This window comes from Hemicordylus capensis, chromosome 3 (genome assembly GCF_027244095.1).
Source record: "Hemicordylus capensis ecotype Gifberg chromosome 3, rHemCap1.1.pri, whole genome shotgun sequence".
In the NCBI taxonomy this organism is placed as follows: domain Eukaryota; kingdom Metazoa; phylum Chordata; class Lepidosauria; order Squamata; family Cordylidae; genus Hemicordylus; species Hemicordylus capensis.
The window spans coordinates 164,709,021-164,723,976 of record NC_069659.1 but is presented as its reverse complement, the minus strand read 5'-3'; the positions used below and the strand labels follow the sequence as shown (position 1 = coordinate 164,723,976).

The window sequence follows — 14,956 nt, the reverse complement described above, 5'->3', positions numbered from 1 at the left end:
TGGACCTCCGACGCCTGAACAAATTTATCCACACCAAAAAGTTCCGTATGATGACGTTGCAACAGATCCTCCCGCTGCTTCAGGGGGAAAAGTGGCTTGCGACGTTGGATCTCAAGGACGCCTATTTTCATATCAATATACGTCCATGTCATCACAAATACCTGCGATTCACTGTCGGCGACAGAGTGTTTCAATACAATGTATTGCCCTTCGGATTGTCCACCGCCCCAAGGGTCTTTACGAAATGTATGGCTGTGGTGATCGCACATCTAAGGACCAGGGGTGTGTCAATCTATCCGTACCTGGACGATTGGCTCCTGTCTGCAAGGGACGAAAACGAGTTAGTTTCGCACGTCCATTATGTAGTGAACCTGCTCCACGACTTGGGTATCCAAATAAATTGGAAGAAATCGCACCTGACGCCGACACCCGTACTCTCCTATATAGGAGCACTCCTAGACACGGCGCAACAAAGGGCGTTCCTCCCGGCAGACAGATTCACCTGCATCCAGAATCTTATCTTCCAAATTCAAGAACGTCCTCTACAACCGGCCAGGGTGATTCAACGCCTATTGGGTCTGATGGCATCCTGCAATACGGTGATCTTCTTTGCCAGACTCAAAATGAGGAAACTTCAGCTCTGGTTTCTTTCAGTTTTTCACCCTATCAGAGACAATCAATCGAGACGCCTTCTACTTCCATCAGAAGTCCTTCAATCACTCACCTGGTGGGCAAACCACAGGAACTTACTCGAAGGAGTGCCCTTCCAGTCTCCTACCCCTTCGGTGTGGATGGCCACAGATGCCTCTCTCCAAGGGTGGGGAGCCCATTGCGGCAGCCACAAGATTCAAGGGAAATGGTCCCTCCAACGGTCCAAGCTGCACATCAATTTCCTCGAGCTTCTGGCTGTCTTCCAGGCCTTGCAGTCCTTCCTGCCAATACTTCGAGGGAAGGTTGTCCAAATCCACCTGGACAACACAACTGCTCAAGCCTATATAAATCGACAAGGAGGAACTGTCTCCCGCAGTCTGTGTGCTCTCAGTGTACAAATGTGGCACTGGTGTATTCTACACCGCATCTATCCCCTGGCTGTACATATCAAGGGTCTGGACAACACTCTGGCAGACGACCTCAGCAGGGTCTTCTTGCAGGACCGCCAGCACGAATGGGAAATCAGGACAGACGTGATAACTCCTTTCTTCAACCAGTGGATGAGGCCCTCTGTGGATCTGTTCGCTTGTTTGGAAAATGCGAAATGCGACCGCTTCTGTTCAAGAGCAGGCCACGACAATCTTTCACTGGGGGATGCCTTTCAGTTGGATTGGTCTCTGGAGATGCCATACATGTTCCCCCCCCTGCCGTTAATACCCAGGGTGGTAGCCCGCCTTCTTTCCAACCCGACCAACTGCATCCTAGTAACTCCTTGGTGGCCAAGACAACCTTGGTTTCCTCAAGTACGCAGACTGGCAAAGAACTGCTACAAGCACCTGCCTTATTATCAAGATCTCCTCACTCAGGATGGAGGTCTCGTTCTGCATCCAGACATTCAAACCCTTCATCTGACTGTATGGAGGATAATCTGTTAACTCACATTCTGCTCAATCAGCGTAAGGAATCTACGCGCCAAAACGACAAACACAAATGGAACCGTTTTAGGTCTTATGCACGCACCAAGGGATTTCTCCCTCGGCGAGCTTCAATCCGTGAAGTTCTACGATACCTTACATCTTTGAAGACCAAGGGTCTTGCTAACATGTCCCTGAAGGTCCACTTGGCTGCCTTATCCGCATACCATCCTGGACACGATGGAAGTACGTTGTTCTCACATCCACTAAGTAAAGCCTTCCTGAAAGGCCTGTCTCGAGTATATCCTGCAGTCAAGATACCGGTAGAACCATGGAGCCTATCGTTGGTCCTGTCTTCACTGACTCAGGCTCCGTTTGAACCCATGGCCACGTCCTCCCTCAAACTACTTTCCTGGAAGACAGCCTTCCTGATTGCAGTCACATCAGCAAGACGTGTTAGTGAACTGACCGCTCTTAGAGTTGACTCGCCTTACACAGTTTTTCACCCAGACAAAGTCCGCATGCGCCTCGATCCGGCGTTTCTACCGAAAGTTGTTTCTAACTTCCACTTAAACCAGGATATCATCTTACCTACTTTCTTCAGGAACCCTTCCTCTGCCTTGGAAAAATCATTACATGCTATGGATGTGCGTCGTGCCCTCCTATACTACATGGATCGCACGAAACCCTTTAGACTTTCCTCTCGTCTATTCATATCCTATACGGGACCGAACAAAGGTTCTCCTATCTCCAGGCAAAGATTGTCCGGATGGCTAGTGGAACTCATTCTGCTAACTTATCGTCTACAGGACAAATCACCTCCTGAGGCCATTAAAGCCCACTCCATCAGGGCTCAGGCTTCCTCTGCTGCTCACCTTTCCGGGGTCTCATTTGGGGACATCTGCAAAGCTGCTACCTGGTCTTCAGAATCCCCGTTTATAAAACACTACGCCATAGACGTACGCTCTGCTGCGGAGGCTACCTTCGGGAGAAGTGTATTAAAACAGGTGTTACATTAGCCACTACTGCTCCCTCCTCCTATTGGAGCTTGCTAAACACCCATTCTTATGGGCATCGATGGATCTCGAACCAGATAAACAGGTTGCTTACCTGTAACTGATGATCTGGTAGAGATCCGTCGATATCCATAAGACCCTCCCGACCTTCCCCTCTGCAGTAGTGCTACGTCTCTGTGCGTACTGGTGTGTGGCTTCTCCTCTTCGGATCTTCTGTCCTGTGTCATGGATGAACTCACCTGATAGATGATCGTCCTCTGCGGCGGTCGTCCAAGAACTGAGGGACTACGCGCCTTAGCCGCGCCTTAAATAGCACGCAGCAGCGTGGGGCGTGGCTTAGACGCTTCAACGAGCTCAGGCATGGCTACCGTGTGGTTCCTGCGCAGGCGCAGAACCCATTCTTATGGATATCGACGGATCTCTACCAGATCATCAGTTACAGGTAAGCAACCTGTTTTTCTGCGCCTGTGCAGGAACCACGCAGTAGCAATGCCACAGCTTGTTGAGGCATCAAAGCCCCACCTCCACACCTCAGGCTAACCTACCTCACAGGGTTGTTGTCGGGATAAAAACAAGCATGTACACCGCTCTGATCTCCTCAGAGGAAGAGTGGAATATAAATGTAAAAAATAAATAAAATAGAGTAAAAACAGTTAAAATTGCACAAAATACAGTAAAAAAAATCTCATAAAATAAAAACTAATTAAACAGTTTAAAATTAGTTTCAGCTAAAAGCCTGAGAAAACAGGTGCATCTTGAGGGTCTTCCTAAGAAGGAGATACTCTTATTTCAACAGAAGGAGCATATTCCAAAGGCCCGGTCCCAAGTCGAAACCAAACGAGCTGGTGGCAGCCGTAACCGGGCCTCTCCAGAAGATCTTAATAGGCAACAGGGTTCATGACAAAGAAAATATTAAATACCGTGGGCCCAAGCTGTTAAGGGCTTTATAGCTAACAATCTGTATTTCTCCCAGAAACATATGGGCAGCCAGTGCAGTTCTTTCAGAAGTAGTGTTATGTGGTCCCTTCAGGTTGTCCCAGAGACCAGTCTGGCTGCTGCATTCAATTGCTGGTACATAATTGTAGTTTCCAGATTAGGTACAAAGGCAGCCCCACATAGACTGCATTACAGTAGTAAAGCCTGGAGGTTACCAGCATATGCAGCACTGTTTTAAGGTCATTTACCTCCAGAAGTGGACGTCGCTGACGTATCAGCCAAAGCTGATAAAACATGCTCCTGGCCACTCCTTAACCTGAGCAACCAGAGAGAGTTTTGGCTCCAGGAGCACTCCCAAGTGATGTACCTAATCTTTCAGGTGGAGTGTAGTCCCATCCAGATCAGGCAGTTCTAAACTATCTCTTGAGTCCTGACCCCACCACCACTACAGTCAATACCTTTGTATTATTTGCACTTTATTTTTATTAGTTTTCTACATATCAATCTGACTTCCCGTTCATCTTTCAACACAGTTATACTGCAACATCCATATTTGCTCTCATGTAAATATTTTCTTTGTATTTATATATCTGGTTATTATGTCCTAATCCTTGAATACCTTTGTGTTATTTGGATTCAACTTCAGTTTGTTATCCCTCATCCAGCCCATTACCACCTCCAAGCATTTATGGAAGTTCTGCCATTTCCTGATGAGGTTGATATGGAGAAATCTGAGTGTCATCAGCTTGCTTGTTTGCTTGCTTGCTCATTCATTCATTTATATTTAATTTATATACCGCCTGACTTGGAGAGGAGAGCTGGTCTTGTGGTAGCAAGCATGACTTGTCCCCATAGCTAAGCATGGTCTGCCCTGGTTGCATATGAATGGGAGACTTGATGTGTGAGCACTGCAAGATATTCTCCTCAGGGGATGAAGCTGCTCTGGGAAGAGCAGAAGGTTTCAAGTTCCCTCCCTGGCTTCTCCAAGATAGGGCTGAGAGAGATTCCTGCCTGCAACCTTGGAGAAGCTGCTGCCAGTCTGTGAAGACAATACTGAGCTAGATAGACCAATGGTCTGATTCAGTATATGGCAGTTTCCTATGTTCCTATGACTCAGGGGTGTAGCTATAATTAAGCGAATGGGTTCAAAGACCCCCCTCCCCCAGCTCCATCCCTCCCTATTTTCTTCATTATCTCCCTCAGTCGGAGGGTCTGCCAGGGAGATGGGACCTGTGTTGAACCCAGGTAGAGGGGTGAACACAGGCCTCCTCTCCCCTAGCTACGCCCGTGGCCTGACTGAAGGTTCTAGGTGGTTCACAACGGTAAATACAATAAAAACACAATTAAACAAACTATTAAAACAACAATGAGTTAAAACAATTTAAAGCATTCACATGTTACTACAAGCGAGGCTAATATTAATAACACCCTGTGCCAAACTTCCTGATGATCTCTCCTAGTGCTTTCATGTAGATGTTAAGGAGAACTGGAGACAGTATGGAGCCTTATGGAACTCCATACAATAGTTCTCGCTTTGCAGAGCAGCAGTCTCCAAGTGTCACCATCTGGAATCTACTATAGAGGTAGGAACAGAACCACTATAAAACAGTGCCACCCAATCCCACCTTCCTCAGGTGACCCAGAAAGATACCATGGTTGATAGTGTTGAAAGCTGCAGGGAGATCCAAAAGAGAAGCACTCCCTCTGTTGATAGCCAGTTTGAGACAACCAAACCTACCAAGGCAGTCTCAACCTAGTCTCAAATACTAGATCTGGAACTTGGAAAGGCTAGTTCTGAAAACTTCAAATACCTTTTAGCATATGGGAGCAACTTGAGTGAACTACTCAAGTGCATCAGAGGCCAACTATCTCTTTATTAATATCAGCTAGTTCAGGGGTAGGCAATCTTAGCTTTCCAGCAGCTAATAAACTTTACTGAACTACAACTTATCATCCCCAGCCACAATCGGTTACTGTCAAAGGTTCCTGATTTTATGTATTTGATGAAATTTTAGACTTTGTTTCTGTTTTTGTTTTCTCTCTTTACTGTGTATATTCTGATGTTTGATCTAAGATCGTAAATAAATAACTACATCCCCAGCCACAATAAGCTGGGGATGATGCGAGCTGTGGTTCAATAACAGATAGAGAGTCAAGGTTGCCTGCCCGTAAGCTAGATTTTACAAAAAAAATTGCAGTCACTTTTAATTGCTAGAAGGGAATGTACAGCATTTCTGCAGTTAAACAATGTTTTCAATTCTAGAAAAAAACCTAATATTTGGATTTGGATGTAAAAAAATTATAAAGTTGGATCATCCATGAAAGCAGTTCAGTTAAATAATGCAGTGCTGTGAGATACGTTTTGTACACAAAGTACTGGAAATAGTTCTGAATGTGGCATCTTCCTGTCTGTCTCCTTTTCTTTCTGTTTATCAGTAGTGTTTGCTTCATAGCCTGACTTTAAAAATGTTGGGTATTAAAGTGTGGCTTTCTTGTGTGATGTTATGGTAAGTTAGAAATAATAAACAATGAAGTGTTGTGGGTATAATGTTGAACTTGGATCAGGGAGACTGGGGTTTGATTCATTGTTCAGCTATGAACTTGTGCAAGCCTAAACATCTCCCTTAGGGTTGTTTATATAACACTGAATCATGGCTTAGGGTTGCATCTGAACTGGGCCTAGGTGCTTTTGAGTGTAAATGGGGGTAGTGGGGAGTTGTGTAAACTAAAAACAAACTTCACATAATGCAAATATTCTAAATTGTATTCTTTTGTTTGTTATAACTACCTCCAAGGGACAGTCGACTGAAGAAAACTAATTGTAACTTTTAAGTACCTAGTTTGACTGGTATTGTAGCCATTCATTATGTTACTAATTATCTCATGAAATCTATTCTTGGAAATAGAAAAAAAATTCTACCCTCACTACTAAATGACTAATCTCTCCTATGATTACTTGTGTGTAGGTTTATGGTTGCAGTCATCCAAATGGAGATTAGAAATGGCTTTGGTGGCTTGTGTGTGTGTGTGTGTGTGTGTGTGTCCCTGTGTGCACACACACACCTCACACGTACAGATAAACTCTATTTGTTGTACATAATTCAAGCACATTTGGTAATGAGAGATAGAAGTAGGGACAGCATCAGTGTAAGAACTGATCCAGATAAAGAAAAAAGCTGAATTTGTAACTGTATTTTTGAGATAATTTATAAACATTTGGAAATGACATGGTTTAAATTAAAAATTTCTCTCATTTGTTCTTTTTAAAGACCTACAAATGACTTGGGATATCCAATGGACTCTGGAAAAATGCACAGCTTGGGATGGAGACCTAAAGTACCTTGGAAAGAAGGAATAAAGAAAACAAGTATATTATGTTGACAATGCATCTGAAGTGGGGATGGAAGGGGGAAACTGTAGTTTTCAGAGGAGTTTGTTTTAACTTGGAGAGTGAGCTTGTCACTGTTCAAGCTTTAGCTATTCACAACATTAGACAACAGTGGCTGCCATTTTAACATGCCTTTTTATTTTTATTTGTGGGTAGTAGTAAAGGTAAAGTGTGCTGTCAAGTCATAATGGGAACTAAAAGTGAATTTGACTTTATGAGCTTGAGAGTGTTAAATGTGATTGCGTTCACACAACATCAGTACCATGGTGTGACAACTATGGGAATGAGCCCTGATGTAGGCATCAGACTTGCACAGCATCTCCGCCTCAACCCCGTCTGCCTTAATCTATGTTTTCAGACACTGGAGTAATCAGTTTACTATTAAACAGAGATCAGGAATCCTGAATCCCTGATGTGTGAGGGAAGTGGGCAGCATGAGCTCTGCGGGAGCTTTTGGGACTTGTGTGAGCCCTTGGGAGTTGTTCCCATAGCATCAAACTGTGGTTCAGCATTGTGTGAATTTAGCCTTTGTGATGAGGAAAAATGAGAATACAAATTAACCTCATCAGGGTGTGACAGACTTGGTCTGTGTGTGGGGGGGGGTGTTTAAGGATGTTTTCCTTGGATTTACCCCCAGTAGAGAGATTGCTCTGATCCCATGTCAGGAGCATGCCACTACTTCAAGATAGGCTGCCACCAGTTGAAGACTTCTAGATCCACTGACTAGCCTCAGACACAGTTTCCGCATACCATAGAGCTGTCCGACCTGGGACATACTCACACTGTACAGCCAGAATCCACAGAACCCAGCTCTAGACAAACAATAAGTTCAAAAACAAAACATTCAATGACCTTGTGAGGCACATGGGGAAGAGTTTTGCAGGTAACCCTCTAGAACTTTTGAAAAATAGTCGGAAGCCACTTTTGAGTGTGTGGGGTTTTGTTTGTCTGTTTTGTTTTGAGAAATATGAGTTGCACACAGAATAATGAATTAATGAAATAGGTGAAAATGGGAGTAGAGAAATACACTCAGACTAGCTGGGTCAGGTGTAGAGCATCTGCGCCTCTAGTCCCCCGCCCACCTGCCACTGTTTTCTTCCCCCCTCCCCACTGCCATTTTGTCTCCCACCTTGCCCGCAAGCCTGTCCACCGGGCGCTTTCCTCTCCCCCTGCTGGCAGCTGGCTTGCATAGTTTAGCAGGCCTTTGACTGAGGGAGCTTTAATCTCTTCTTTGTCTTCCTTTTCACACCAGTAGCAAATAGAAAATGGTAACAATTTGTTAAGCTCTAGGCTCATTCACATATAGGTATTGAAGGGGGAATGCTTCACCCACTTGTCTAGTGATAGTCAGCTCTTGGATCCATTGAGAAGACTCTGATGTAACACTGGTGGTGGGCCAGTCAGGATTTAATGTTTTTCCTCCAGGCTGGAGGTCCCTCCACCTAAATGGGTCTGAATTTACATGTGGATCTGCTTTGAGGTGACTACCTGTTGTGAAAAAGGGATTAAGACTGTACTTTGATTGCTGAGGCCCCACCATACCAAGAGACAAGATTGCCCTCTTGTGAATGCTCTCATTCAATAACAAAAGGGGAATGAATGTCCCCCTTCAGTGTCTTAAGTGGGGAAACTAAGCTGGGGGTGTATGGACTTCATCATACAAGGCAAACATCTATACTTGACAATATAGTTTGCTCCGTTACAGGAATATGTGACTTAGCACCAAGATTAAACTGGCAATTGACACAGCAGAAGATAGCAACTAATGCAACACTTTTGTCTGAACATAATATGTGTTAGATTGCAGCTGATGTAATTCCTTTTGTACAGTCTCCATTGTTTATGCTTAAATGCTCCATGAAATGCATAGGTTTTAATAATGGTCCATGTAGAATTTCAGGTCTCAAACTAAGGTTTTATAGGACAAATACTTGCTCACAGGTGCTGCCATAAGAAGCTAATGGCTGTGATAGGTCTTGTGTGCTTTCAGAAATCACTTTTGATCATGCAATCCTCTCTCCCCATTTTTGCCAACTCCTTTGTTATAATGTCATTCTGGAGGATCACTGACCCCTCAGGAGCATCTTTTTGAGGGGCATACGGAGATGTAATGTGTGGGGTGAGGTAGGAAAGTCCCAACTGTGTATGTGAAGTTTCACTTATCCTTTTCTGGATCCAGTCCACAACTGGTAAACAACTATATGTGCTTGGAGCCAAAATGGGCTTCCGCACTTTGGAATATTCTAGATCGCTGGAGTGATCAAGGACCCTGGTATTACTAATCCTGACTGTCCAATACTCTTGTCCTTTATAAGATAGTTATTTAAATGTAAAACATCATAATTGGAACCTCTTTTATTTTCTGAAGCTTTAGGACATGCTGTCAGCATAGCTTAAAACATTTCTCCAAAATCATGAACTTGAAACTGGAAACACATCTTTATTATCATGATCATGATTGTAAACCCCAGCACCTTTAGGAGGCAATTTTATGTGCTCTTACTTAGGAGTAAGTCTCGTTAAAGTTTCATGGCTATTTTTGTGTAAACAGATGTAGGCTTGTGTTTTAAGAGTTCATGTTACACTATTTGTGTGTTAAAATATTCCTTTTCTTATGCTAGTTGAATGGTATCAAGAGAATTTCCACAACTGGAAGAATGCAGAGAAAGCTTTGGAGCCTTTTCCTGTTGTAGAAGAATCTGTATGATGATCTGCAGCAAAGCTGAAAAGAAGAAATGAAGGAAACTATTCTACCTCTCAAGACCACATTGTTATAAGAAAAAACTGTATTAACGTTGCAACAGTGAGGGCCCCTTGTGTTCAGGAAATATTAAATGTCAAATATCAAAATTATAAATGAAGAAGCGGAATAGAAAGGAATTTTAGTACAGCATAATTTTGATACATTTTGGGGTCCAGCTTAATTTAATCAGCATTCCAGTGCAATACTGAAGTTTTAGAATGAACATGCACTCTTTAAAAAACATAAATTTTTGAAGAAACAAAGAAAAATTTGTATTACCAGTGTTAACAATTTTTTTTAAAGTCTAAGAGGTACTTAAGAGATTTTCTGTGAGTTATAGATTTCTGCAATTTCAAAGAGTGGAGGTCTCTTCCTGACTTCTTAGAAGTCATTTCTTAATCACCTGTTCATTTAAAACAGAAGAAAAACTTAAGAGTGCTGTGTAGTCTTTATTGTAATGTGAAGAATGGGGGGAATACCTCCCATTGTTCTACAGAAGTGATCATTTGTAGATAACCAAAGACTTTAGTGAAATCAAGAATACAGGCTGAAAAATTATGTAAATGCCTTTGCCAAATATTTCACAGGGCTGCTCAACTCTGGCCCTCCTGCAGATGTTGGCCTGCAGTTCTCATAAACCCTGGCTGTTGGCCACTGGCTGGTGATTATGGGAGCTGTAGTTCAAAAACAGCTAGGGGGCCTAAATTGAGCAGGCCTGATTCAGAACAGCAGTAATGCTTATTACATATAAATGTAACTTGTCTTCCTTTTTATAAAGACTTTTTAAACCTACAGATATGCGAATTGATATCAACTGCTTTTTAAGAATAGGCCACATATCCAGTGGTGCTTTTTCTGGGATGCTTAAGGAGATGTGCTTCCTCTTGTTTCTGAGTTCGATTCAGAGCAGAGTAGTGTCTACCATTCATACTTCTGTACATTACTTGCTTGCTATACTGCTCCTTCTTTAGGTCCCCACCTGTCACTCTAATGTGTGCCAAAGTAGCATCAATAGGAGTTGAGAGCAAATGTAAGAATAGTACCCAACCAACCTGGTCTGTAAGTTGCTTTTATTGTAATCATGAGAACATGCTTTAACACAATCTGTGCTCACACAAGTGCTCGCTGACAAACCCCTTCAGGATTAATTCTAAGAGCACAGTAATCACATCCTGTCATACCAACAGGATAATGTGAATTGACCATTACTCTGTTTCTACAGCTCTCTGTATAAGAAAGCCCTGATGTTCTGGCCTCTCCATATTTATTAATTTAAATATTAATGCTGGCCATTGCAGAAGCACCAACACATGTAAGCATTCCATATGATCACTGTCTCATATAAATCCTCTTTTCTTCTGGACTTGCACAGCTGCCATGCTAGTGCCATGTTTGCCAGGCCCAAAGTTTGGTGGTATGTTAGTGCTGTATGTGAAAAGAAAATGTAAACAAGGTGCTAGTTCTGTGGAACACATATGTGACAGACTTGAGTGGCTCATCCATTTAGAAATATTACAAAGAAAGGAACGTGTAGTCCTGTCTCCTCTATATTGTAAAATAGTGCCCCTTTCCATTAAAAATAAGATGTGATAACTGCATCACCTAATTTTCCTTGTCATTAAAAACATGAGACTGGGAAATTAATCCTAACTATTGAGTTCATTGAGGAACTCAGCTGATATAGTAAAGCCTTCACTACTTTTAACATTTTAACCCCTGCTAACTGGGCAAAGAGGCACCTTTTAACGTGGTGATTCTCTTTATTTAGCAGGGGGAGAGTAACTGGCCCTATCCACCCCCAGCACAGTACTTCCAGTGACTGTTGCTGGTGTGTGTCCCATGTTTCTTTTTAGAATGTGAGCCCTTTGGGGACAGGGAGCCATCTTATTTGTTTGTTATTTCTCTGTGTAAACCTCCCTGAGCCATTTTTGGAAGGGCGGTATAGAAATTGAAATAATAATAATAATAATAACAACAACAACATTGCTGACAACAACAACATTGCTGAGTTCCTGAAAGACATTTTCATGAGTTGTGAAGAGCCATTCATTCATTAGGGTAAATCCAGGATTCTGAGAACTATTGCTTGAAAGCTCTGCGTCATGTACACTGAATGTTCATGTCCCCCCACCCCACTTTTCCTTTCCTCTGCAGCATAAATTAGCTCATGCAGCTTTAGCTGCTACCCATAAACTGCTGGTAGCAGCTGGCTTTCTCTACTGCTGGGAAAGATGCTCTGCAAGTGATCACCAAGGTGTGAGGGCTCACTCTTGTTCCACTGTATAGTGATTTGCTGTACTGCTGCAGTTTGTTTCTTACCAGCTTCCTGCTTTTCTACTGTACAAAATTGTATTTTCTGCAGAAATGAGGGCTTTACTACAATTTCTTGTCCTCTAGTAACTTGTTGACTGGACCACTGTAATATACCCTATGTGAGCCTGCTTTTGAAGACAGGTCAGATGCTTCAACTGGTCCAGAATGTGGTAGCATGGCTTTTATTAGAGGAGAAACACAGGGACCATATATTACTCTTATGAAATACTCATTAACAACTAGTTTCTGGGTTAATTTTAATGTACCAATTCTAACCTTTAAAACCCTAAATGACCTGGATCAGGATCCCATATGGAACTTTTCTCCATATGTATCCCATCTTTCTCTGCTGAGTTAATTGGGCTGTGGGATACTTTAGGTGTGATCACCAAGACAGATTAGCTGGTATCAGGAGTAGGGTGGTCTGGTGACAACCATATTGGTGGGGCCCTCTCTCACATAAGAACAGCCCTGCTGGATCAGGCCAAAGGCCCATCTAGTCCAGCATCCTGTTTCACTCAGTGGCCTACCAGATGCCACAGGCAGGAGCTGAGGGCATGCCCTCTCTCCTGCTGTTACTCCCCTGCAACTGGTACTCAGAGGCATTCTACTTTTGAGGCTGGAGGTGGCCTATAGCCCTCTTGATGGACCTCTCCATGAAGTTATCCAAACCCCTCTTAAAGCCATCCAGGTTGTTGGCTGTCACTACATCTTGTGGCAGAGAATTCCACAAGTTGATTATGTGTTGTGTGAAAAAGTACTTCCATTAGTTGGTCTTAGATTTCCTGGCAATTTCATGGGATGACCCCTGGTTCTAGTGTTATGCGAGAGGGAGAAAAATTTCTCTCTCTCCACTTTCTCCACACCATTCATGATTTTATAGACCTCTATCATGTCTCCCCGCAGTCATCTTTCTAAACTAAATAGCCCTGGGTGTTGTAGCCTTGCCTCATCAGAAAGGTGCTTGGTGTGTTATCCAAACATGAGCCAGTTTGGATGACTTTAGTAGAAAATGCTTTTAATACATTTGAATTGGTCTCACCTGCTATACAATGAGCAACGCTCACAATGAGCACATTGATGTAGTATAAGGAAAAGATATGCTGGCAAAGTGACCGTAATGGGCTCGTGCCTGTCCTTAATTGTGTGGTCCAAACCAGTCCACAGTTTCCAGAAGATCAGTGAAAGCATTCCTTTCCTGCCAAGTTCTTGAGGTTGAATCTGATTGCTGGTGTCAAGCTTTGGATAGGCTGTTCATGTTTTGAATGACTAGTGCTGCTTTATATTGATTTGAACCCCTTTTGAGGGCCTGATGGGCAAAAAGCAGGATGAAAAACAAAAAGCTAACTAGCTGACCCGTGCGGCCGCCGCCGCCCTGCGGGGGCCGAGTGCGGCCGCCACCACCTCGCCTCCATGGCCAGTCCCGCCGCCTCGCCTCCGCGGCCCGGCCAGTCCCGCTACCTCTCTCTCTCCTCCCGCCCCCTGTCTCTGGCGGGGCAGAGTGCGGCCGCCACCGCCAGCGGGCCTGGCCGGCCCCAGAGTGCCGCCGCCGATGCCGCCGCCTTGCCTCCGCAGCCGGGCCCAGCCCAGCCAGTCCCGCCGCCTCGCCTCCACGGCCCGGCCAGTCCCGCCGCCTCGCTTCCGCGGCCGGGCCCGGCCCCGCCGCCTCGCTGGGCCCCGCCGCCTTGCCCCGCCTCGCTGGGCCCACCGCTCGCTGGGCCCCGCCACCACAGCCTGGCCCGCAGCCCTGGGCCCGCCGCCGCAGCCGCCCAGCAAGCGAATTCTCCTGGGTGTGCTGCCAACCAATCGGGCGCCCCCTGCAGCCCAGCCAATCAGCTGGGCTGCCGGGACGCATTTCTCCTGGGCACACCCAGGAGAATTATATATATAGATTAACAACAACACACACCCTTACACCTTTTCCCAGCTACTGCTGCAAATGTTTTCTTCACCCGTACAAAAATACCTACAGTTGTTGCCGCTCCTGTATTATGACTACCTGGATTGAAAATCTGGTTTTGATTGGTGGAGCAGGACTGAAGGCTATTCAGTCTGTCTACTTATATGTTTAATGTTGCACTGTGCTGTTACACATCTACCTTGTAGTATAGAGAGCCAGTGTGGTGTAGTGGTTAGAGTGCTGGACTAGGACCGGGGAGACCTGAGTTCAAATCCCCATTCAGCCATGAAACTAGCTGGGTGACTCTGGGCCAGTCACTTCTCTCTCAGCCTAACCTACTTCACAGGGTTGTTGTGAAAGAGAAACTCAAGTATGTAGTACACCGCTCTGGGCTCCTTGGAGGAAGAGCGGGAGATAAATGTAAAATAATAATAATAATAATATAATTTCTTATATATGACCCTACATGTGGATGGGTGGCATGCTTGTCAGCTGAATAAATGGGGTAAATGTAAGCAAGTGTTATTTATTTGGCCATGAGTGATGCACAAGCACCAAATAAAATTCAAAACAGTACTTGCAAACCAAAAACAGGGTAGATATGTGTTCCAGTGCTGGAGAATGTGCTTTAACTGCAACGTGCACATATTCAGGGAGGGTGGTAGTGGATGCTTGGATTTGCAGTACTACAAACAATCCTAGTGTCCTCTCAAATGGCAAAATGTCTTTAGCCAGCCTCATTTGTCTACCATGTGCTGTCCTATGTCATTGGAGAACTAGTTGGTAACCCCATGTTATAATTAAAAGCTGTCAGGTTATTCCTCTTTGCCCAAGTGGGAGTGGTGTGTGTGTGTGTGTGTGTATTTATTAATTATTAGAAGCATTTAATATACCGCCCACTCTGAAGACTCTGGGCAGTGCACAAAAACATGCAAACAAGGCAATATTAAAAATTACATTCTAAATTTAAAAACTAAAGCGACTAACAAAAAACAAATAGGTAAACTACAGGGCAAAAGCCTGGCGAAAAAGAAAAGTCTTCAGTAGAGATTTGAAGATCAGTAAGTAAGGGGCTAAACAAAACTGGAGGGGAAG

At 44.1% G+C, this 14,956-nt stretch overlaps 1 protein-coding gene across 9 annotated transcripts in view; it reads left to right on the top strand.

The window, feature by feature from the left end:
• Window positions 1-10,440, top strand: part of TGDS (TDP-glucose 4,6-dehydratase) — a 34,004-nt gene extending 23,564 nt beyond the window's left edge. For all 9 annotated transcript variants that reach the window (XM_053307074.1, XM_053307070.1, XM_053307068.1 and 6 more), the window contains 2 exons: window positions 6,787-6,884; window positions 9,527-10,440. In XM_053307074.1, coding sequence (XP_053163049.1) covers window positions 6,787-6,884; window positions 9,527-9,612 — 184 coding nt within the window. In that variant the 3' untranslated portion in view covers window positions 9,613-10,440. The remainder of the gene's footprint in view (window positions 1-6,786; window positions 6,885-9,526) is intronic.
• Window positions 10,441-14,956: the final 4,516 nt, after the last annotated feature.